This window comes from Abramis brama (genome assembly GCF_963993115.1).
Source record: "Abramis brama genome assembly, chromosome: 16".
In the NCBI taxonomy this organism is placed as follows: domain Eukaryota; kingdom Metazoa; phylum Chordata; class Actinopteri; order Cypriniformes; family Leuciscidae; genus Abramis; species Abramis brama.
The window spans coordinates 9,608,714-9,634,773 of record NC_139978.1 but is presented as its reverse complement, the minus strand read 5'-3'; the positions used below and the strand labels follow the sequence as shown (position 1 = coordinate 9,634,773).

At 39.4% G+C, this 26,060-nt stretch overlaps 2 protein-coding genes across 2 annotated transcripts; one reads left to right on the top strand and one right to left on the bottom strand.

The window, feature by feature from the left end:
* Window positions 1-1,713: 1,713 nt before the first annotated feature.
* LOC311098499 (calcium-responsive transcription factor-like) lies at window positions 1,714-9,131 on the top strand (the record flags this gene model as incomplete). Its single annotated transcript, XM_084138735.1, is given in 14 exon segments — window positions 1,714-1,726; window positions 2,423-2,543; window positions 2,980-3,061; window positions 3,337-3,411; window positions 3,415-3,526; window positions 4,161-4,281; window positions 4,380-4,545; window positions 5,496-5,738; window positions 7,555-7,583; window positions 7,665-7,821; window positions 7,928-7,991; window positions 8,471-8,580; window positions 8,875-8,986; window positions 9,088-9,131. Coding segments are annotated over 14 exon segments (1,449 nt in total).
* Window positions 9,132-21,545: 12,414 nt separating this feature from the next.
* On the bottom strand, window positions 21,546-25,348 carry LOC311098498 (uncharacterized protein KIAA2013 homolog; the record flags this gene model as incomplete). The annotated part of the gene is made up of 2 exons (XM_084138734.1): window positions 21,546-21,647; window positions 24,461-25,348. The coding sequence occupies 2 exons, from the start codon at window positions 25,346-25,348 to the stop codon at window positions 21,630-21,632; spliced, it is 906 nt and encodes a 301-aa protein (XP_083994860.1). The 3' UTR covers window positions 21,546-21,629.
* Window positions 25,349-26,060: the final 712 nt, after the last annotated feature.

Here is a 26,060-nt window from a genome sequence, read left to right as displayed (position 1 = left end):
TGCAAGCATGCTGAGGCCTGACCTGCCGCCGAATAAGCTTTGCCCACCAGAGCCGATGTATTTCTGAGAGGCTTGGAGGGCAAAGCCGGTGCCTTCAAAGATGATGTCGATTCAGCAGAAAGATGATTAGCTAGTGCTTCTTCAGCCTTAGGCATCGCCCCATAACCATATAATTTAGCCCCCGCAATATTAGAATATGTTGACGTTTGAGGGCTAAATATACGGTACGAAACCGGTTTCTTCCATGACTTCGACACCTCGGTGTGGAGGTCGGGAAAAAACGGTAGGCACCGACGTGGAGGTTGTACACGTGAGGGCAGAAATCTTTCATCCAGCTTACTTTTAGCAACAGACTCCTGCCTAACAGCTGGCCACTCAATGCTCAATTTAGACACAGCACAAGTAAGAACCTCCATAAGCTCCTCATGCTCAGGGGAATGAGATTACGAGTCCTCAGTATCCCCTGTCTCAATACTGACAACATCCAGCTCCTCAGAACTGGATAGTTGCAATATTGGTGCCTCAGCCTGGGGGGAAGAAACCGCAGCGCGTGCTTCCAACCCCTGAACTGAGGCACTGGAACTGGCAGGTAAAGGCTGAGATAGGGCTGGGCCCGTCTCAAACCCCGCTGACAGATCCATTTGCGATCCCCACGTCAAGCGCCGCCGCTCGCCTCGGCAGATGCGGGACCCGAGCCGCGGGGAGCGCGAACCGAACCACTTTCCTCGAAAAGTGATCGGCGGGAGCAGAGCGTTCTGAGAGGTAAACGCTCGCAATGCTCACAGTCAGCCCCCTCGAGAGCTGACTGGGCATGCTGAACTCCCTAACACATAGATCGTGTGTATCCCCACCAGTAAGGAAACGAGGACAGGGGGGAACACACTTTCTAAACTGCTGTTCGCTCGCCATCATAATATATATATATATATATATATATATATATATATATATATATATATATATATATGTTTTTTTTTTTTTTTGTGAAAACTCCTGCTTAGTGAACACTAAATGACAGACAAAAAACACTTGGACAATATTCACACACAGAGCGCTTGCTGAAGGCACAGAAGCTTTCGCTTTTGTGATTTTGGGGTGCTTTATAGTTTCCTGGTCGATGACGTCACCCGCCTATGACGTTCCGTCTCGCCATTGGACTGATTCCATACGTGCTTCATGACGCACTCACGCAGGGGCGTTCCCACAGCGTTTGACGCAGCTCGAGTTCCCTTGAAAGGGAAATGTATTTTTGGCTCATGTGGATGAAAGACAGCAACTCCCAGAATGCACTTGCTTCGCTGCCCTACGAGGCCACTCCCAAGCCACGTCTACCGGTTACAGAGGGCAGTGTCATACAACAAGGCTACTAGTTGACTCGAAACTGAAAAGACGCCGTTTTATCGTGAGATCCCACCCCCTATGGGCGGATTGAAAACATGTGGATCTAGCTCTGGCCAAAAAAGTCTCAGATGACGCAAAATTACGATTACGATTCTTGCGTCATCTGAGTTTTTTTTTTCCAGACACACAATACAGAAATCTCTCGTCTCAGGAGGACATGAGGGAGGGAAGCATGGTCTTTCGAAAATACTACCGGGTTTCTACTGATAGCTTAATGCTAACTCTTAATGCAAATATCTAACTCTAGCAACTCAATGGATTTAGGCATGTAGACATGGTCACAATCTGGTGAAGTTCAAAATGAGCATCAGAATGGAGAAGAAAGGTGATTTAAGTAACTTTAAACGCAGCATGGTTGTTGGTGCCAGCTGGTCTGAGTAATTCAGAAACTACTGATCTACTGGTATTTTCACACACAACCACCTGTAGGGTTTACAGAGAATGGTCATAAAAAGTAAGTATATCCAGTATATCCAGTGAGCAGCATAGAGCAGTTCTATGGGTGAAAATGGCAGAGGTCAGAGGAGAATGACCAGACTGGTTCAAGCTGAAAGAAAGGCAACAGCAACTTAAATAACCACTCGTCACAACCAAGGTCTGCAGAAGAGCATCTCTGAATGCATGTAATGGTGTGGGGGTATTTTCTTAGCACACTTTGGGTCCCTTAGTACCAAGTGAGCATTGTTTAAATGACACAGCCTACCTGAGTATTGTTGCTGACCATGTCCATTCCTTTATGACCACAGTGCACCCATCTTCTGATGGATACTTCCAGTAGGATAATGCACAATGTCACAAAGCTCAAATCATCTCAGATCATCTTAGATCATCAGTTCACTACACTCAAATGTCCTCTAATAAAGTGGCTGGTGAGTGTGTGTGTATGTGTATGCATATATAATAGAGTAGTTAACATCTAATAATGAAGAAATGAAATATAACTAATAAAATAAACAGAAAATGAAAAGAACAATGAAGAAAATTGGTTGCTGTCCGGTTCTGCCATTTCTTTCTTTTCTAGGAATCTTTGTGGAGAAAAGACAGCAGTCAATCATCACATCCACAAAAGACAATGATGGCACCCATAGTTTATCTGCACTAGCGGCTCAGAATGTCACTGGTATTAAAATTCAGAAAGAAGGGTCAGTAAACCTTGTTTGCACATCATTATATCTGTCACATTCTGTATCTAATCTGAAAGATGAACTTTCCTATTGTGTTTGTTGCTTTTTATTACCATTTTTTTTATTATAAACTACATGGTTTTTTTTTAACAGCTGATTTGTTTTAAATGTTGAAAAACACTTATTTGAACACAGATTTTACAAGTCTTGCACAAATATGGAGCTAAATGGAGCTGGAAAATATGTACTGGATTAGTAAAAAGCATTCATATGCATATGGAATGGGTTGACAAACAAACTAGCCAATTAAACTCCTGTTCTGGCTCAATTTATCTCTTGCTTGAACAACAAGTAAACTGCTTTTTTTGCAGTTTACTTGTTGTAAACGGCAAAAAATGTAAGTGTACCTTAAATTATTGACAGTTTTACTGAAATGTTTTCTCATTTCTTTCAGTTCACCTGATGTATTTGAGCCCCCAGTGAAGCCATTACCACCAGGGGCACCAAACTGGGCTCTAAGACTGCGTGGGTGTGAGGTTTGTCCAGCAGAAAATTGATAAATTGAGGGGGGGTTTTTTTTGGGGGGGGGGGGACTTTTCACAAAACTTTCACTTATAAAAAATTAAATAACTTAAAGTAGTAAACAAAAGTAGTGTAATAGGCATGGAAATAGCCTAAATGCATTGTACTTTTTCTATTGTGCGTAGAGCCCTCTGTCAAACAGATCCATTTACAGCAACACAATCTGATGATGTCAAGCTAATGTGGCTTGGTGAATCTTTTTTCTATGTGATTTTTTCACGAGGAACAGAAGATCAGAGCATCGTACCGTGGTTACTGTAACCCAGAGGCAGAGCTTGAGGCCGTTCTGCTTCTACACAAGCAGTAGACTCAAGCTGTGTTTGGCACCCGCCAATCACCCTCACCGGCTAAACCTGCCACCAGACTCATGTGGAAATCACAGTATGTGCCCCACGATGGCATTCCCTTTGTTAATGCAGGTAATATGGCCCTTTTTGCTCGTGGGATCTGTGGTACGACTTTATGTGAGATACCCTTATTTAAGTCTTAAAGCTGTTTAGTCATGTAGTCTATATGTTATTTTAATGAGTTTTGACTATAATTCAAAATTGTAATTGTAATCGATGTCTGTAAATTTGGGGACATCTGAATGCTAGTGGTATATTGGCTCACAAAATTAGCAAATGAAACTTTAGCAGATACGATTGAAAGAAAGAAACACTTTTACTCAGTAGGATGCATTAAAGAAATATAAAATGATAGTGAAGGCATTCATAAAAGATTAAGCAGCAACATTGGTCAGCTAAATCAGCATTAGAATGAGTTCTTGTCATCACAGGAGTTCAATTTAAATATATTTGAACAGAACAGTACCCTAGTCACGATTACCCTTTTTTATTCTATGGCGTAAACAAGCTTCCATACTAATTTGTCCAGATTTTTGTTCAATCAAGTTGTTTCTAGAATGAGAATGCTTGCAATAGCAAGTTGCATGTTAAGGCTGGACGTGCCTTGTTCTTAAGCCTTGATTGAATGCTGTTGTTGCAGATAATGTAATGGTTTTACAATATGCACACAAAGTCATTTTATCTTGATCTTTAATATGGTTTTAAGGGAGCAGAGCCATTGTGATGGAATGCCAGTTTGGTCCACGGAGGAAGGGCGTTCAACCTAAAAAAGGGTCAGAGCAAGAAATTAATCAAAACAAACTCTACAAAGCAACCTGCCCTGCCAGGTACACACAACCTACAGTTGGGCCAAACACAACAGATTTGTTCTGTGCACAGGAAGTTCATTATGAAACCCACACTGTAATATTTGACCATTTTTCAGAATATATATCAAAAAAGTACGAAAATTCCCAGAGTACAAGGTTCCTACAGACCCCAAAGTGGACAAGAAGGTAGTGCGACAAGAGCAGGAGAAAGCCTTCTTCAACCTCAAGAAGAGTTTATGGGATGTTGGAGGCATTGTAAGGTATACACATCTAGCCATCACAGTCCATCACATGACTGCAAGGTTCACTTCATTCATTTACATTCATGACAGGTATAGACCCCTTTTCAGTTGGTAAACATGGTGACATTTTTTTGTGGGCGGAGCTTAGGTGGAGGCAGAACGATCCCTCTGGCCGCTTCACTAACGTTAATGTGCAAGTTTTGTTAGCTTGTTTTTTAACAATGACTGGAGAAAATCCGATTTTATCTTAATGTGCAAGGTCACACACTGTCCAGGACCGCGATTGTTATTTGCAAAAGTTAATTTTAACGGACATTCCAGATTGGCTGACCCGGCATACACGCTCATTCAATGGATGGACGATCTGACAGGATTAACGTTAACGCTAACTTACCTCCGGTTGAGTGGCCTGACTTCTACACCTACCCGATAGAGAAACCGAGGGTAAAGAGAAACTGAGGGCATATACATATTTAGATGCCTATAACTGTACTAAATGGTCACGTACACGACTTGTGTGGTAGCCTACGATCCGCAGTTCTGCCTAGCCAGCGCCAAGGCCAGACAGAAGACGACAATGTAAAGAGTGACATTACGGTACAATTTTAATGATGTGAAAAATTCCAGATACAGCATATTCATTTTTTAACTATGTATTTGATTACACTTTCTTACCAGGTTCTTCAAAAAGTCTAGTCACAATCAATCAAAACAATGTATACAATCATAGATGATTCACAAATAATCACAATAATTTAGAAAACATTATGCGATAAAATTTCAAATTGGAGCCTGTACTCTGTCGATTCTTGCACCCAACAACACAAGAAGATGACATTTAATAAAAATAATAATAATTTAAGCTCCTTATTATGTAGCCGAATCTGTGCTGGTTTGTATTGGCCGCCTCCAGTTTTCCGTTTGTTTTGCCTCCAGCTAACGCTGTGACGTAATTGTGACGTCGGCGCAAAAGGGGTCTATTACACCCAGCTCCCTACAGAGAAAGCCCACCTGTACCATGACGTGGACACTGCAAACCTGCCTCCACTTCCAGAGCAGATCTGCTTTGCAGAGGAAGAACACAATGAAGAGGAAGAGACAGAGGAGCTGGACAGTGAAGCCATGCAGGATGTCACGTTGCAGGATGGGGCGTCCCTACCCTCTCTACTACACCCGCTTGTGACAGAGAAGATCTGTGAGTTGGTAGCACAAGGTCATATGTCACAGGTCGGGGTGGGCACTTAAGTGACCAGCCGTCCCCCCGACTTACACACCACCGTGAGGAGCTGCACCGCAGGACACAGCAGGCGGGACAACAAAAGGTAAGTGCAAAAGTCTCTTTATTTAATTAAAACATCTCTTTAAAACAATTACTGTAGTAGCTTCGACGTTCGCCTCAACAGGATTGGAGTGGAGGAAGAGGTGGATACGCTCCACAGCTTTAGCGTGCTCTTCACTGAACTCAGACGGAGAGTAGGGTATGTATACTTCACAGATTTAGCGGCTCTGCACTGGGCTCAGACAGAGAGACGGAAGGTGAGTATACTTCACAGCTTTAGCGTGCTCTTCACTGGACTCAGACAGAGAATGGAGGGTACGTATAACTCACAGCTTTAGCAGGCTCTTCACTGGACTCAGACAGAGAATGGAGGGTACGTATAACTCACAGCTTTAGCATGCTCTTCACTGGACTCAGACAGAGAATGGAGGGTACGTATACTTCACAGCTTTAGCAGGCTCTTCACTGGACTCAGACGGAGAGGAGGGTACGTATACCTCGCAGCTTTAGCAGGCTCTTCACTGGACTCCGACGGAAAGGAGGGTACGTATACCTCACAGCTTTAGCACGCTCTTCACTGGACTCAGACGGAGAGGAGGGTACGTTTACCTCGCAGCTTTAGCAGGCTCTTCACTGGACTCAGACGGAGAGGAGGGTACGTATAACTCACAGCTTTAGCATGCTCTTCACTGAACTCAGACAGAGAATGGAGGGTACGTATAACTCACAGCTTTAGCATGCTCTTCACTGAACTCAGACAGAGAATGGAGGGTACGTATAACTCACAACTTTAGCAAGCTCTTCACTGGACTCAGACAGAGAATGGAGGGTACGTATAACTCACAGCTTTAGCAGGCTCTTCACTGAACTCAGACAGAGAATGGAGGGTACGTATAACTCACAGCTTTAGCAAGCTCATCACTGGACTCAGACAGAGAATGGAGGGTACGTATACTTCACAGCTTTAGCAGGCTCTTCACTGGACTCAGACGGAGAGGAGGGTACGTATACCTCGCAGCTTTAGCAGGCTCTTCACTGGACTCCGACGGAAAGGAGGGTACGTATACCTCACAGCTTTAGCAGGCTCTTCACTGGACTCAGACGGAGAGGAGGGTACGTATAACTCACAGCTTTAGCATGCTCTTCACTGAACTCAGACAGAGAATGGAGGGTACGTATAACTCACAGCTTTAGCAAGCTCTTCACTGGACTCAGACAGTGAATGGAAGGTACTTATACTTCACAGCTTTAGCAGGCTCTTCACTGGACTCAGACGGAGAGGAGGGTACGTATAACTCACAGCTTTAGCAAGCTCTTCACTGGACTCAGACAGTGAATGGAGGGTACTTATACTTCACAGCTTTAGCAGGCTCTTCACTGGACTCAGACGGAGAGGAGGGTACGTATACCTCGCAGCTTTAGCAGGCTCTTCACTGGACTCCGACGGAAAGGAGGGTACGTATACCTCACAGCTTTAGCAGGCTCTTCACTGGACTCAGACGGAGAGGAGGGTACGTATACCTCGCAGCTTTAGCAGGCTCTTCACTGGACTCAGACGGAGAGGAGGGTACGTATACCTCACAGCTTTAGCAGGCTCTACAGCAAATGGATTCAAACAGGGAGAGAGATGAGTATTTTCAACCACATCAACGGGCTTTCACCCGGAACCGGCAGCCTCATCGGTCCCTCGCCGGAAGTGCTCCCCGCGGGAAACTCGGACTCCATTTCAAGTTCCTCCCTGTTCGAAATTCGTCACCCGTGACACATAACCAAGTTTACACAGCCCGCAAGCAGCTCAGGTATGACTCAGATGGTTTCAAATCTCCTTTGTTTTATTTGCTGGAAAAATATTTACCGTTGCTTTGTGAACGCCCTGGCAGGAGGTTTGTGGAACATGAGATGTTCAAGTCAGAGGAAGTGCCTGAGAGACACAATCTGTGTTACTTTCCCACTGTCAATGACATCAAGAACCACATCCATGAGGCTCAGAAAGCTCTTCAGCTGACTGCGGGACCACTGATTACCTCAGATACAGGGGTGTGAACAGAAAACATGTTTGTAAAGCATTAGATTGGTGAGCACAAATATGCCAACCAAGCCGAATATGTAGTAAGCATTTATTTTTAAGTTTTTGTTGTTGCAGTGGAAAGCAGAGCCTAATAACCTACTTCCAGAGACTTTGACCCTGACTCCTGCTACTGTGGATGGTAAAATACTGTTGAAATATTGTTTGAAATTCGACATACATTATTAAAACAGTAAATGTTTAATGACTTGAGGCTGGAATACACTACAGAATTTTTGCCCAGGTTTTTGTCATAGTAGCTCAGTGGGTTGCACTGTCAAGATCCCCGGTTCGAGTCCCGGCTGAGCCAGGAGTCCTGTCTGTGTGGAGTTTACATGTTCTCCGTGTGGAGTTTGCATGTTCTCTGTGTGTCTGTGCATCCTCAGTCATTCAGTGTATGATGCCCAGTTTTTCCACCAGCGTGTGTATGATGCCTAGAGTTTTAAAATCTGTTCAGAAGTTGTGTAATGTATTCCAGCCTTGAACATCTTGGAATCATTCAATACAATTTAGAGAGTAGAGGAAAGGTCCTGCCTCAAAAAGAAAGCACATACCTGTAGTCAAAGTATAAGCATTGTTTACCCTGCCACAGAATCTAGTGTACTGCTGTTATATTGACAGTGCCCTCTCAGAAGGAAGGACTCTTGGAAGAGAGTGACACTCTTTCTCCAGAGGCTGTGCTCTTCAGCTCTCTCACCTCACTGCAGCCCAAGATCTTTGCACATCTCCAGGTGACCCTGTCCTGAAATTATCATTTTTTTATATGGATCTATTCATTTATTTTAAGTTTTTAATTTCTGAATAAATGTAAAAAGTTTCAGGGTGATCAACTGTTCAGATAGTATAATTGAAGAAACAAAACAAAAAACATTAAAATTAAATGCTTGAAAACCTTATTACGTAATTTTTGTATACATTTTTGTTTTGAACTTTTTTTAATGTTCCTATTAACTTATTAAAACATTATTTCAGAGCTTTCAAAACTTCTAGTTTTAAACTTCAAACATTTTTAAATGTTTGGTCAGCTGGTGAGTGTGACCTCGGTGACTAATGCCGGAGCTGAAGGTGGCATCACACAGATGTTGTTAGAGGACAGACAGGCCATTCCAGTCAAGATTGTGGACCCTGCAAGCATAGGTAAGTACATGGCACCACAGAAATAAAAATAAAAATCTAAATGTAACCAATTAGAATCATGAAAATAACATATAAACCTGTTGTTTGTTCTTATTGTTCAGCTTTGACTCCCTCAGCAGACGACACTTCAGCTTCAGTTAAATAGGAGAGTGGGAAATCTATGGATGTGTCAGCAGTCAGAAATACAACAACGAGAAAAGAAAACAAATGTCCATTTCTGTGACAACAGCGATTGACGATTGAGCTCTTTGACCAATGGAGGACTGATTCATTGTTTCAAGTACAGTATTATGATAACATGAACTCGTGCAATATTGGTTTGTATTATTATTTGTTTCCATTTCCCATTATTGCTATTTTAATTTATTACAGTGGCGACTGGAGAAAAAAAAAAATTCTCAAAAGTATGAATGAGATCAAAATTAAAAATTTAAAGCTAAATGTTTTCTGTTGTTTCTATTTCTGCAGGTATTCCTACCCTTTGAATAGAAGCCTAATGGATCCTTGCGGGTGGACTTTTTAAAGTCCCCCTGTGGTGAAATTCAAGTTTTTAATGTTGTTTATATGTCTATGTGGTGTTTTTAATATGCTTTAAGACAAACCATGTGCAAATTCATAAGTCGACACCATTGCTGAGTATTTTCTCCTTAAAACTGCAGTGAACCAAATCGCTGGTGTTTATGATGTCACAAACTACCTTGTAACCAATCAGATCAACATGTGATTTTCAATGAGTGGATTTCTGAGCTGGTTAATTTGCATATTCATAGAACCGGTATACTAAATGAGGCAAGGGTGTAGAGTTACATTAAAGCTATTTTAAGGCATGATGAATTTTTTTTTCAAGGACAAAACAGAAGAACAGTAGAAGAAGAACAGTGTCTGTTTATGAAGTTCAGATTACTGTGATATTGTTTACCTGTGAATAGTAGTTGTTGTATTTTAATCATCTCTGCTTGCCTGTATTTACATGATCGTGTGCCTGAAGTTAGAAGAGAATTATTTCATATTTATCATACATATACAAGAATGTAAGAAATTATAATATTAGCATTCCTCTGATTTAAAGGCAGGGTAGGTAGGAATGGTCTAAAAAACTTCTTTTTCAAATTTGTTTAAACTTTATGTTCATATCAATACATAATTAAAATGTAAGTACTCTGAAAAAGAAAGTATAAAAATCGAGTGTCTGTAGACCTCTCAGGACTGTTTTAAAGACAGTTCATTATTTCCATTCACTCCACCCCCTCCCTTCTGGGCTCCTTCCAAAGCCACGCCCCCAAAACACATGAACGCGCGACTCCAACCGCTGAGCTGAAGACGCATTATTTACCTGAGACAAGCAGAGAGGAAGGAGCACAGTGCATGTAGTGACATCATGTCAGAATCACATGTAATAAAAAAATCTAACGCTAATTGCTTATGAATATAAACAAATAAGATGTATTTTAGTACTCACTATCAAGCTAGCATATTGATATTGGTAAATTTAAAATATATATTTTTTGATTCGCTAACGAGCTAGTTATATAAGCTAAAAACAGGTTGCATTGATACACTTTTTTACATTACCATCAGTTATATTGTGATGAAGATGAATTTCGTGTAAGATTCATAACATATATGGTGTTCTGCATGTAGGGGTGGGAGATATTGACAAAAATGAATATCTCGATATTTTTTTCCAATATCTAGATATAGATATTCAGGCGATATTTTTGCCATCCTTCAAAGAAATGTGAGCAAACTGGCAAAGAAGGTCCAGTTGGTCTTTTGACTTGCTGCATTTGACCTATATTATTCTAGGCTATAGAAAAAACAATAAAGGAGCTAACTAAACAGAATCTGTGGCACCCCCTACTTTTTCCACTTACAAAAAAAAAAAAAAAAAAAAAAACTTAACTAGGCACTTCTTGCAACAGTGATTATTAAATCAAACAACAATATTGTTGATGATCAATTCAAAGTAAAAAAAAATTAACATTTTCAAAACGGTATAAATCCATTCATTTTTCCCCCAAAACGAAATAAATCCATCTTTTTTTTTTTTTTTTCTAAATTTATGGTTTGTCTTTTTAAAAAAGTTTTTGTCTTTTATTTTTCGTGTTTGCATTTATGAGGAAAAAACAATATTACTTGACAGTTCTCCATTATGGACGCGAGCGCTCTGAAAGCTGCACTGAGACTTTCAAACTTTAACAGAGACCTCAAAACAGAAAGCACAAAGCCTTTCTTTAAAACGAATTTCGTTTTGTATTAATTGTATCTTAATTTTAATATTTTTTTTTTTCATTAATTCATTAATATTTTCATTCCTGCATTAAATACATAAAGTAAATATAGGCTATCAATCACAACATAAGGTGCTTGAACTGGAGATTATATCATCGTGAACCGAACCGTAGCCTCGCCTCACAGGCCTAAAAAATGTGGAATATATTTACAGAAATCTGGTTCTAAACAAAACCATCCAAAACAAAATAAAACTATGTAGCCTAAATGTGCATTTCTCCGGTGCATGCGTTCACTAGCCTACTGCGAAGATCGCGAGTCAAATATCGTCAACTTCATCTTTGCAGCCGACACAGAAATTAATAAACAATTAAAATGTCTTATTGCAATATTTTACACATTCATAATCATTACTTTTGCTGGTTCTTTGAGGCAGCTTTTTAGGTTTATGGCGTTTTGGAAAAGAGCTCTTCACGTACAAACACCGTTTCACCAAGGCACAGCAGCCCTTCAGCACATAAGAACAAAAAGAGAAAAAGCACGGACTTACTAATTACGAAACTTTGATGTGGTTGAACAGCTGAAACAGTCACAAATTCCTCTGCAACTCAAACATTCGAAGGAAGAGAACAGCATTACAGTTTTCAGCGCGTCCTCCTTTGATTGCTGTGTTGTGACTGGAAAAGTGCATGCAGGAGCACATGCGCAAAATGTAGGTTTGTAAAATGTCCTTTTGTAAAATAAAAATAATTTTAGGGCGAAGCAGAGGAGGTCGTGCAAGAGGCCGTGGCGTGCAACTAGGATCCGAGGAAGTAGAGGCTGAGGACGGGGTGGTCGCTGGAAAGCTACGCTGATATTGACACGCGTTTTATTTCTTTGTTTATCCAAAGACTTTTTGTTCATTACCTTTTCTTGTACTGTCTTCTTTTTTTTGCCTTGTTTGCCTTCACTAACTGCATGCCGGTAATGTGAATTTTGATTGCTCTTTCTCTGCCATTGTTTTGCTATTCCTAGGTTCAGTGCCTCTCGAATTCCTCAAATCAAACGTGCGCGCGGCCGCGCGCAAGTGGGCAGATCCCGTGGCAAAAGGGTTGTTGCCATGGTTGCGAGAGAGAGTGACAGTCGCCTAAGCCAATCCTTTGATTCGTCCCGAATCGAAATAATGAGCTGTGTTTAATACAGATTAAACGGTCTAGAGTCACTTGATTTTTATACTCTTTTTTTCAGAGTACTTACATTTTAATTATGTATTGATATATATAGAAAGTTTTAACAAATTTGGATCTTTTTTTTTTTTTATAGTCCTACCTACCCTGCCTTTAATTGGCCGAATGCTTTTACAAAAATGCTGAAGAAAGAATGCAGCCTTTGCTAATATTAAACTGTTTTACCTTGTTCTGTTCGATCGGTTGCTTCCATTGATCCATTGATGACTTCCACAAATAATCAGTTTTTCTTGAATCTTGAATTTTCTTCCATTCAGGTACCTCTGATGTTGTTGTCGTTGTAACAAGACAGTGATCTTCTGCCAGGAACATCAGGTCAGTCTTCTGCTGTCCAGAATCAGGTGGTTTGTCTTCGTCTGGCATCTCAGCTGAGACCTGTCCACTATTGATACTTTGCAGTCACGTGATATCTGGCGGGCAACAAACGCGGTTAGTGCATCCAATCGCACAACAACTACAGTGAGGAAAATAAGTATTTGAACACCCTGCTATTTTGCAAGTTCTCCCACTTGGAAATCATGGAGGGTTCTGAAATTGTCATTGTAGGTGCATGTCCACTGTGAGAGACATAATCTAAATAAAAAAAATCCAGAAATCACAATATATGATTTTTTAACTATTTATTTGTATGATACAGCTGCAAAAAAGTATTTGAACACCTGTCTATCAGCTAGAATTCTGACCCTCAAAGACCTGTTAGTCTGCCTTTAAAATGTCCACTCCATTTATTATCCTAAATTAGATGCACCTGTTTGAGGTTGTTAGCTGCATAAAGACACCTGTCCACCCCATACAATCAGTAAGAATCCAACTACTAACATGGCCAAGACCAAAGAGCTGTCCAAAGACACTAGAGACAAAATTGTACACCTCCACAAGGCTGGAAAGGGCTACGGGGAAATTGCCAAGCAGCTTGGTGAAAAAAGTTCCACTGTTGGAGCAATCATTAGAAAATGGAAGAAGCTAAACATGACTGTCAATCTCCCTCGGACTGGGGCTCCATGCAAGATCTCACCTCGTGGGGTCTCAATGATCCTAAGAAAGGTGAGAAATCAGCCCAGAACTACACGGGAGGAACTGGTCAATGACCTGAAAAGAGCTGGGACCACCGTTTCCAAGGTTACTGTTGGTAATACACTAAGATGTCATGGTTTGAAATCATGCATGGCACAGAAGGTTCCCCTTCTTAAACCAGCACATGTCAAGGCCCGTCTTAAGTTTGCCAATGACCATTTGGATGATCCAGAGGAGTTATGGGAGAAAGTCATGTGGTCAGATGAGACCAAAATAGAACTTTTTGGTCATAATTCCACTAAACGTGTTTGGAGGAAGAAAAATGATGAGTACCATCCCAAGAACACCATCCCTACTGTGAAGCATGGGGGTGGTAGCATCATGCTTTGGGGGTGTTTTTCTGCACATGGGACAGGGCGACTGCACTGTATTAAGGAGAGGATGACCGGGGCCATGTATTGCGAGATTTTGGGGAACAACCTCCTTCCCTCAGTTAGAGCATTGAAGATGGGTCGAGGCTGGGTCTTCCAACATGACAATGACCCGAAGCACACAGCCAGGATAACCAAGGAGTGGCTCTGTAAGAAGCATATCAAGGTTCTGGCGTGGCCTAGCCAGTCTCCAGACCTAAACCCAATAGAGAATCTTTGGAGGGAGCTCAAACTCCATGTTTCTCAGCGACAGCCCAGAAACCTGACTGATCTAGAGAAGATCTGTGTGGAGGAGTGGGCCAAAATCCCTCCTGCAGTGTGTGCAAACCTGGTGAAAAACTACAGGAAACGTTTGACCTCTGTAATTGCAAACAAAGGCTACTGTACCAAATATTAACATTGATTTTCTCAGGTGTTCAAATACTTATTTGCAGCTGTATCATACAAATAAATAGTTAAAAAATCATACATTGTGATTTCTGGATTTTTTTTTTTTAGATTATGTCTCTCACAGTGGACATGCACCTACGATGACAATTTCAGACCCCTCCATGATTTCTAAGTGGGAGAACTTGCAAAATAGCAGGGTGTTCAAATACTTATTTTCCTCACTGTATCTGGCATGTCGTGTACACCTCAAAACACCAACTTTTGTATATTAAAACTGGCAACGTCCTGGCAAGATCCTTGATTAGTTTACTGCTTTTCGTTGCTAGAGAATGACGTTCTTGCCCGCCAACCAGTACAACTGACGTCACGTACAAAGTATCAATTGGTGACCCTAGCAGTAGTTGTGAAGTACCAGTGGCGTAGCTCTCAGCATCACTGATGCACACAAGCCCTCACAGCATGTCAAGCTGCAAACCGTGTGAGGGACCCTAACCTTCCCTAACCTGCAGTAAATGAAGCTCTAGCATAAGTTCTGCCGGGAAGACTCAATTGTTACGTCACTTATTACCTTCTCATCTATCCAATCATATTCCTATACTTGTGGTATAAAAGATTGGTACTTACACACGTCTGAGTTCGCAGATGCTGATGGTTCAATTCACCTCCATCCTCCCCACCACCACCAAGATGGGTATTTCCCTCCATCCCCCCAACACCACCAGGATGGTCTCTTCCCTCCATCCACCCCACCACCACCAGGATGGTCCCTTCCTATACCTTGCAGGGGGTCGGCTGCGCCCCTGCCTTCATCTTAAGGCAGGATATGCAGATCCGGACCCTCGGATTGCAAGCTACGGACGGGGCCTACGCCAAAGAACTTGATTGTTTGTTGGGCTGTTAATAAATGTTAATTGTTATAGTATTTATTCTCCCGAGTCTTTCTGGTAGAACTGCTTAAAAGCAACCGCATATCAACCAACTAGGCTACTCTAAGCATCCTGACAACCACATAGCAATGCATGAAAAAACACTCAGAAGAGTCCAGCAACCACAAAGCAACACGCTAACAACCAAAAAACCTTGGCAAACGCATGTCAACACACAGGAAACCATCCAAAACATCCCAACAACCGATTCCTGTGGATACTGGATAGCATCATGTCGGGCGCTGTGCTCTATAATGTGAAGGTAAAGCCAGTTTTTTTTTCTGCCCAAGGAGGAGCATGTGAAGAATCAGAGGTTCATTCATAAATTCATCTTTACCACAATATCACAGCATAATCCTAATAGGGGTCTATGCTAAAAGGGCAGAGTCTGTCAGCAGTCGTGGGCGTATGTGAGATCCTAAGCGTATGTGACGTCACAAATGCTAGAATCTGCAATTCTGATTCTTATGATTTATGGGAATTTAAAAAAGGAGTGGGTGGATTTTTAACATTATAGGGTGGCTGTGTACACACACTGCCAACACACACTCATGTTCAAACACCATGAAAAAGTGAATTTTGCATAATAGGTCCCCTTTAAAATGTTAAGAACAATCAACTTTGCTATACAAGTCATTTCAACTTAAATTACATTAAACTGACTTTAAGAAATTAGTTGAATCTTGCATAACTTGAAAATTGAAAAGAAAGTTTGTTTTTATGAAATAACATGTGTTGAATTTATTGATTATTTAGTGAGGTAGTGTTGACTTGCCGTGTCCAAACAAGAGACAGCAAGCTTTAAAGGAACACTCCACCGTTTTTTGAAATAGGGCTTATTCACATTCTTTCATACATTTAGATAGGTGGGTAAATGCATTTTTGTCTCAGTGCATGCATTGTTTTAGTTTGACAGGGTCGGTGCTAGCTTAGCTTAGCACAATGAATGGAATCCTTTGTTGCCAGCTAGCATGTCCTGAGTAAAAGTGATCAAAAAAAAAAAAAAAAAAACATGTAATTACTTCTTGTGGCCTGCGTATTCACAACGAGTACAAATAGCGATGCAGATTAACACTAGGTGATTTCCTAGGCAGATATTGACTTGGGACTATATTATGGGGAAGCACGGCTACTTAGGCCCAGAGATATCACGTAACACATGAAATCCCACGACTTCCGTCAACATACCGGTGTGAATAGTAGCTGCCTGGCTATTTTCCCAACAGTACATGAATGGCGATGAACATGGCTGATTTTGTGTGAGCCAGAACCATACCTATATACAAGAGTTTACAGAAAATGAGTGGAAATAGAACGACAGGAGGAGGTTGCGATCGCTCAACAGCCCGAGGACGTGAGGATGAGAGCCAACACGAACTGGTGGTGTGAATGTGGGGGAATATGCCGACTGAAATAGAGTGTCTGTGCTGTGGCGAGTGGGACAAGTTACTGCCATCGATAACCAGGCTCAACGCGTCAGATCAAGATGAGCGTGCCCGCAGTTGTGTCACAGCTACCGCGGATTTCACGGCGTTGATTCATCCGGCAGTACTCGATTTTTTTTTCCGGTGTGATAAAGTGAACAGGAAAAAACGCTCCACACCGAATAGACCAAATGGACAGCTGTCCACAGAGTAAGTGATTATTTTAAACATGACAAATGTATAGTAAACTGCTTGTAGCCTTCTACTCTCTAGTTGTTATACTAAAACAGCTGAGTCAAAAGAACCAGGCAAATTGGTGAGAGAAATATAGCTAACTTAGCCCTCAGTCATTTCATTTTACAGGTAACGATAACAGCGATTTTTATTTTAGTTTGGTTGTTCATGCTAAACAGGTTGAATTTAACATGAGGTTATACTAGAGGAGGCTAACGTTATTTGAACCGTAGTCTATATACAGCTTCTCAGCATCTATCTTATAACCGAATAAAGACACAGATTAACATAAGGAAGAGTAATAAAAGACAACTTACATGTGCACTTTGTTCTGCCTGTGCTTTGAAAATAGATGGGATGGGGACAGCCGTATGTTTCAGACGTAGTACTGTCTTTCTGGGCCCATATTCCATTTTTTCAAAGTAACTTAGTCCTCCGGTGCAAAATGCTCTTTGCAAACACGATACTGTTTGATTTTGTAGAGAGGCGTACAGATCTCCAGAGCAGCTAGCCATTTATTTCTCAGTTCCACATTCGATGGAATTCTGTGAAGCATTACATTCGTGTATGTCCTTTGCTTGTTCTCACAACCTTTTGCTACGCAGATAATTACCATGTTTGCTGTAACTGTAGCTGTAACTTCTTAAAAAAAAAAAAAAACAATCCAAAAGCGAAGACACTCTGTGCAGGTCAAGTAGCAGTGCTTCGCCTAAGTAGCCGTGCTTCGCCTGTGCTTCCCCATAATATAGTCCCAAGTCAATATCTGCCTAAAAAATCACCTAGTGTTAATCTGAATCGCTATTTGTACTCGTTGTGAATATGCAGGGCACAAGAAGTAATTACGTGGGTTTAAAAAAAAAAATTGTACCACTTTTACTCAGGACATGCTAGCTGGCAACAAAGGATTCCATTCATTGTGCTAAGCTAAGCTAGCGCCGACCCTGTCAAACTAAAACAATGCATGCACTGAGACAAAAATGCATTTACCCACCTATCTAAATGTATGAAAGAATGTGAATAAGCCCTATTTTAAAAAACGGTGGAGTGTTCCTTTAAAGTTGAGAGATGGAACACAAACTACATATAAAGCACACATTAGCTACTTCATTATAAATTGCATTTTTATTTGCAATAATTATATTAACAGCAATATTAAGAAACTCCTCTTGTAAGAACAGCTAGTGAGCTGAAGGACATCATGCTCCATTATCAAGTAACATTACAGACGATAATAAAGTAATTTCCCTTCACCAAGTGTGTTCAAAACGGCTAAATTATGACACACAAGTCCCCACTTCAAAGGCTCTGCCCTTTGGAATGAGTGGGTCATAGTGATACTCATTTCTGATTGGAATTTGCCCTGACATAAAATGTTAAACTGTTAATGCTACTACAATACTATAAATACACTGTTTTTAATGGATCCTCCATTTTTCAGTGCAGTTATATGACACTGATGCAGCAAATATTATTTACTTAGTTCCAACACAAGGATTAAGTAAATGTATCAAGGGAGTGAACACAATAAAAATGAAGTTAAGACAAAATGCAACAGAATTATTAGCTCATTTTAATAAAGTAAATTGAAGAGCAATAAAAATCACGCTGAGTGAATGCCATTTGTTTGAAGTCTGAATCAGTATAAACAATTTATTTGCTTAGATTTATGCAATATAATCATTGTCTCAAACATAAATACAGTCAACATTTGAAGTGGACCAAAAAAGTGAATCAAAGTTGTCCTAAGACAAGAAATTCATGTATAACTTTGATGAAAGGTTTTGATCCATTTCACATGTTGACTACTGTGTATTAAGTCCATTGTAAGTGTATTGTTTTAGTTATTTCAATAGAGCATCTTTCCTCTTTTTTCCAGAGAGACATCAAAGTAGCACAATTAAAATAATGCAATTTTTCATACCTGCAGTTTAAAAAAAAGAGCCCCGTTATCTGCCAAATGAAGATGCAGCCTATTAGGTTTGTTAAACTCGATGCAGCCTGCGACTGGGTATTTTTTCATACCATTATTAGCAGAATGATTGTGAATTCAAACCAACAAGCACCATTGTGTCTCTAGAGACTGTCTAAAAGGTGTTACTTAAGTTACAATAAAGTTACGTAAGATAAAAGCATCTGGTGAATGACAAACTAAGACAATTCCACATTTATTTTCTTTGAAACATTATGGGACATTAATCAACAGGCTTCAGTCATCATGTTGATCGCACACAACAGTCAGAGACATACTAATATTATCTGCATGTAATCTGAGCACAACTGTGGTGGCCTGAAGCTGTTTACATCCGAAGCTGCAAATTTGACATGTGCAAAATTGGAATATCGCATAAAACATTTGTGAATAAAGCACCATTTCCATCTGTTCAAGGGAACAAAGTCATTACTTCCTGGGAAATTAGTGCAAAAATATCTGTAATAAAAATGTAAATTGCTGCAATAAATGGAAATTTATGTGCATGTCTTCTTATGTAAAAAAAAAAGAAAAAAGAGTAAAATGTCTCTGCCTCAATTAAGCGCATACGTTTTTAAGGCAAATTATACTTATACTATATTTCCATCCAGTGTTTTTTTTTAATGCGATATCCCAAAATGCTCATATAGAAACATAGCTATTGTTCAAAGACATGCTTTTTTCCTTCCATATTCATTGTCATTAAATCAGTGATGCTCAGAGAAAATCTTTCAAATAAACAAGCAACATTCCCTCTTCCTGGCTATTTTAGCAAGGATCAGTATTTCTACTATAACCAGACAGATTAATTTACCATATTTAAATTTTTTTTAAATGGTATATATCTTATTGTGAATGATTCATCCATGTATATCAGACTTCTCCAATAATTTCTCCCACTTAAATCTCACCCCTCCACAATCAACAGCAATTCTGTCGTCATTTACTCACCCTCAAGTTGTTCCAAACCTCTTTCTTCTGCTGAACACAAAAGAAGATCTTTTGGGGTAATATGGGTAACCAAACCGTTGATGGGTCCCATTGACTTCCATGGTATGAAGAAAAAAAAATACTATGGAAGTCAATCGACTGTTTGGTTACTGACATTCTTCAAAATATCTTCTTTTGTGTTCAACTATCCCTATAAGTGCAATGTCCACATCTTAAAATCAATCAACAGTTATTTTATTTTTCGATAACCTGTTTCACATCACATTAGGGATGAACGTAAATAATGGACGAATGGATCTGTTGCTGCTTCCATTTCATCACGATTAAAGAATATATTTGAGCTGAATTTACATAAAATCACTGCAGGTTTGAACACGCTTACGAGTTGCATATTTGATTTTGTTTTCCATTAAGATTTTTATTATTGTGCTTGTAAGCTAAAAGAATGAACACAAGACTTGTTTGGATCCTTCATAATTGATGATATTTTATCATTATGACTTAGCACCTCTAAATAGTCTTCATATTTTAACCATAACAACTTATATAATTCTCAATAAAAATCAGCTAATGATCATTATTAAATTCACACTAGAGGTGGGCGATACTCCAAATTTTGGTATCGATCCGATACCAAGTAAATACAGGGCCAGTATCGCCGATATCGATACCGATACCAATACTTTTTAATTTTAAAAGCATGCACTTGAACTTGTATGCACTTTCCTGTGCTAGAGCAGTGTGTCATGGTTTATGAGGTGAATGCATCATTAATATGCTAAATCTGAAAACGTTTTCATGACTACTAAATATTTTGTGATTTGTGCTCTCAACTCGCCTGTAATTATTAGTCAGTGACTTTTAAAAAACTACCCTAATTATAGTAAAAGTACTATTGTACACTAGCCTACTGTTCAAAAGTTTGGGGTCTGTAAGATTTTTAATTCTCTTCTGCATTTATTTGATCAAAAATACAGTAAAAACTGTAATATTACAATTTAACATAGGCTATCTGTTTTCTATGTCATACTAAACTGTAATTTATTCAATTGATCAAAGCGTAATTTTCGGCATCATTACTCCAGTTATGATGATACTTAATTTTAATATGCTGATTTACAGCTCAGAAAACATTTCTTATTATTATCAATGTTGAAAATAGTTTCATATTTTTTTGTGGAAACCATGATGCAGAATTATTTGATGAACACAGTTGAAAGAACAGCATTTATATGAAGTAGATTTTTTTAACAGTGAAAAACCCTTGACTGTCACTTTTGATCAATTTAATGCATCGATCCTTGTTGAATAAAAATATTAATTTCATTAAAAAAAATCTTACTGTCCTCAACATTTTGAACCGTTATATACACTTTTGCTTTGTTTATTGCAAAATAACTCCCGATTGTTTCTCTGTCATCTAAGCAAGGCTTCGTTTCCCAAACGTGCCTGTGAGCTCAGTGAAGCACCAGCATCGAACGCTCTCTGTGATTGATTGGTTTCGTCTTGTATCCAGATGACTAGGAGAAAAAGTTCTATCCTACACAATTATCCGCTAACATTCGCTTATTTTTCCACTTAGAAGCTTATTTTACGCACTGAATTGCGTGCTAAATTAATAAAAATTACTGGTAAAAAAAACACACATTTGGATCGATATTTTTATGTGAGGATCGATCCTTTTCGATACCACGTCAGTATCGAAGTATCGATATTTTAGGATCGATCCGCCCACCTCTAATTCACACAGCAAAATGCAAAAGCATATCTTATATACACTGCTACATCCTGAGAGGACATCCAGAGATAGAGCCATATTTAATGTTTCTGCACACTGGATTAGGCTTCAGACAGTAACATCATCCTGTTGAAATAACAAATAAAGTTTAAATATGCATGTTTAAGGTGGAAAATACATTTGATGTGATGTGAACACAATTTGTTAGTTTCTAAACATTTGTAGATTTCAAAACATAAACTGTACCAACGGATGTGAACGGGACAGTTTTAACTTAAGTCTAGGTTTTATTATTTTTGACTTCTTTCATGGCATTTAACACTCGTATTTTACACCTGTTGAAGTTTCTCCATCCATTGGATATATTATCTCATTTGCCCCTGATACCTATGCTAATATGAGTCTATGCTAATTATAAAATGCTGACAAATAAACAGAATGCAGGCATTATTATTGACAACATCAGTGTCAGACGTGTTACAAAAGGTTTTCTCAGTGAAAAATGATTTGATTCATCCAAGTTGACTTTTCAAACCCCAATCAAGTAATTTTGTCCCCATGTATTGTCAGGAACTAATACACAATTGAACAAAACTACACTGTATCTTCAGTATGTTACACATACTAGGAGACACATTTTAAGGCAACTCAGACGAGGCACTCATTTTACATTTGTGATGAGTAACTACTAAACAAGTTTCACTGTATGGCCCCAGATTATGTAAAACTTTAAAATAAATGTGAATGAATGTCACAATGAAAGAGGGTTGTCTAACTCTTGATTGTTAATTTAATCAAAACACAACAGAATTCAAACAAATGCAACACTGCAAAAAAAGAAGAAAAGAAAAGTGGGAAAAAAGATCACTTTTGTTCACTCTAACGTGGGAAAAATGCTTTGAGACCCACACGGCAAACAATGCAGAACATTAACAATAACAATCAAATAATAAATGGACAAAACAGAAGAGCTAGCGTAAAGTACACTGTAAAAATGTATTGTCATATTAACAGTAACTTACTGTTAATGTGTACGCATTAATAACTGTTGGCAGAGATCTAACGGAGTATGCAGTTATATCAGTGCTTATCACAGAACTTCAGACCATGTGAAACTGAATTTGCCAACTTAAACATTTACAAGAGTAATACATGTTTAATATTAAGTAGTGCTTTTTAAATTGCACTCACCTTGTGTTCTAAACAGTGAACCAATATATATTCAGTTGTTCCATCAGTCAGTCACACACACTTACCATATGTCCTTATATAGATTCCTGCAATCATTTTCATATATCACAAAAAAGCCTATTTTTTAGTAATTCCCATTACTGTAAATTGATTCTTTTTAGATTCTCCAAAAACAAACAAACAAACAAACAAACAAACAAACAAACAAACAAACACTTAGTAGAGTGCAGCAATCGGGTTCTGGAAGTAAAAACTCCATTCTTTTCTCCATAAGAAAAAAATATAAAAAATATAACTGACAAACCTTTAAAGACAGACCTACTGTGAGTTACGAGGATGTTAATTGATGGTATATGCTTTTGTTGAAGACATTCGTGCACGTTATTTATTTATTTATTTTTTTATAATTGTGATTAACAGCTGAATTTGTGAGAAAAACCAAATTACCCATGATGCTGTGCAGAAAATTTCACCAGAGTCACTGTGAGCAATTCGCACCAAAAAAGCTGGCAGGGAACGCAGCCTCCCATGTAGCACCGACAATGACATATATATATATATATATATATATATATATGTCAACATTCAACATTCACAATGCTTCATGGGATTGTCCTTGGTTCATGGCTTTAAGAAAATAAAAATAAATTCCCTATGCATGGGAAAAATGAATGGAAAGATTTCTTCCGGAACCAACACCACTGAAAAAATGGGCGGGTTTAATGCATTCTATGATTTTCATATAAGACGTAATTTTTATACAGATTTCTTCTTATTTTGGGGTGAAATGACCTGGTGTTCTTGACGGGTTTTTGAGATTTAGCCAACTTTATGTTGGCAGTTTATGTTAACACCTATCAAGTATTTCACCCGAATGGCCATCAGTATTGACAATTTTCTGGGATGATGGATGGATGTGATCAATGAAAAAAATCTATGCATTTGGTTAAGTTTTCTAAAGTAGCAACAGCTTCACATACCAACAACTAGATACTGAAAATGTTCAAAATGCACTTTCATTTAGATGAAACATGAGACCCAAACGTAAGAACCACAGATGGTAAACAAAGAAACAAAACCCCTTAAACCAGCTTGGAAGAGGAAAGACTTGAAGGCACCAGTGAAAAGTTTACTCACAAATTTAAGATGAAATAAAATTCAAAACCTCACCTTGCTATCCAATAAAAGAAAAAAAATGAAATACTCTAAACAGATTTTTTTTGTTGCTGTAAAACTACATATAAAAGATGGGAAAGTCCGCTGAAAATCAAGAGATAAATTACATTCAAAAATTGTTCTTCAAATGGTTATTCTGCAAAGTGGAATAGCATTCCATATGTATATTAAAAAATACATATATCTTCATTTTTTTCTTTCTTTGACACAAATCAGTTCCAATTGTGTCAGAATGACCGAATGAGGAAAAAAACAAAGCTCATCAAATAGTGTCTTTAGAGCACTGGTGCTTTCAGCTCATCAAAAAGTTCATAGAGAGAGAGAACACTCAAGATGAAGATTGCAGGCAACTATTTCCAGCACACCCGACCCTCCAATTACAGCAGATTGAAAGTTTGATGGGTTACCCAAACCAATTACTGTCACTTAGTTTCCAGAGGTAAAAATATCTTGCAAGGCAGAATTTGAAAGTTGCACAAAATGAGAGCGAGAGGAAAAAGGGAGAAGAGATTCACATACACCACAATTACAACCCCCCCAACAATGGCTTGTCTTCATGTCGCAGTCTATACCTTACTCCTGAAGAGTGGCTTGGCTCCAGGCCCACAGTACTCATTGTAGATGAGTTTGAAGAGGAAGAGGTGGAAAAGCGTGATGAGAGATGCCACACTGAACCAGAAGAGGAAGGGCAGGCCAGGGTACTGTTTGGCCATGTGGTCCTCGTGAGCCAAGATGGCCTTGACGTGCATCGTGTGCCTCAGGTCTTGCAGGTGAGTGAGATCGGTGGAGATGTACAGTAGAGGCGTGATGGGCTGGGTGACCATCACGGGAAACGTGTGACCTCGCAGCTCTGAGGTCAGCTCCACGGGCTCATTCATGCAGCCGGCCTCGCAGGCGTACAGCTTCACCGGCTTCTCCTGAGGCTTGACGGACACATGCAGGAAGGGTTTGCCTTCGATGTCCTGCAATACGGCCAGGTTGATGAGGTCTTTATTGTAATGGATTCCCCTCAAAGAGTAGCTGTTGTGAAGAACATCGGGGTCTGCCTGGAACTGAAGGTGGTTTTCGGTGAACTGCAGACCTCCAAAACTAAGGACCATGCCTTGCATCATACCATGAGTGCCTGCTGCAACAAGCACCTTGCATCCTCTTTTCTGGAAAGTCAAGTTCCAGAGATTCACAAGCTGCAGGATCTGAGCCACGTTGGTCAGACGCTCTGGCCACAGGTTCTCAGCGTGCATGGTGGCGTGGCCGCTGAAGCAGTGGTCGGCGTAATTCAGACTGGACTCCAGTCGCTCATGCTCTTCTGCTGTGAGACTCTGATCTAGCAGGGGCGCTGTGGAGGTGGACAGAATGTAGTATAGGGTGTTGTTGACTGTGCGACTGGATGGAGTATGGGCATCTGTGATCTTTCTGATTTCCACACCTGTAAAGAAGAAAAAGACCATGAAAGATTTCATTTTAGCTTCATAAAGCAAGTGAACACATGAAAACAAACCCTAAATGGGTCGTCATCTACTAATTTTACTTTTTTACCAAAGTCCACCAATGTTTTTTATATTTAGGCATATATTTTTCACCATTTTTAGAATTAAACTGTACAATTTTGCTGTTCTGCCTTTATGATTTCTATGCTCAGGTCTTCTTCACATGTGAAATGGGTAACAGCATTTGGACTGCAGGTTTGCTTTCGGGCCTTATATTATTTGCACTATCCCAAGCAACTCGTATATGTGTAACTGAATAAATGAACAAAGCATTAAATCAAGAAACTGTTCTCTCTTTTTTTTAAATGACAAAATAGTGAACCAAATGAAAAAGAATGCATTTCTCATTGCATTGACAGATGACAGCAGCATAACGCGACTTCATCCAAACCTTTTTCTTTTTTGGCAAATTTTCTGTAAGAAGCAGTCCAAACACTATTATCGCCATTTCTTGCCTGTGATCCACCATGTTTGTTTACACTAAAGTCACGTTTGACTGCGAGAGAGAGTAACCAGACAGTTGATGGACCCCATTGAATTCCATAGTAGGAAAAACAAATACTATGGAAGTCAATGGGGTCCATTATTCTTCAAAATATCTTTTTTTCATACAGGTTTGCAATTCATACAGGTTTGAAACAACTTGAGGATGAATAAATGATGACAGAATTTAAATTTTTAAGTA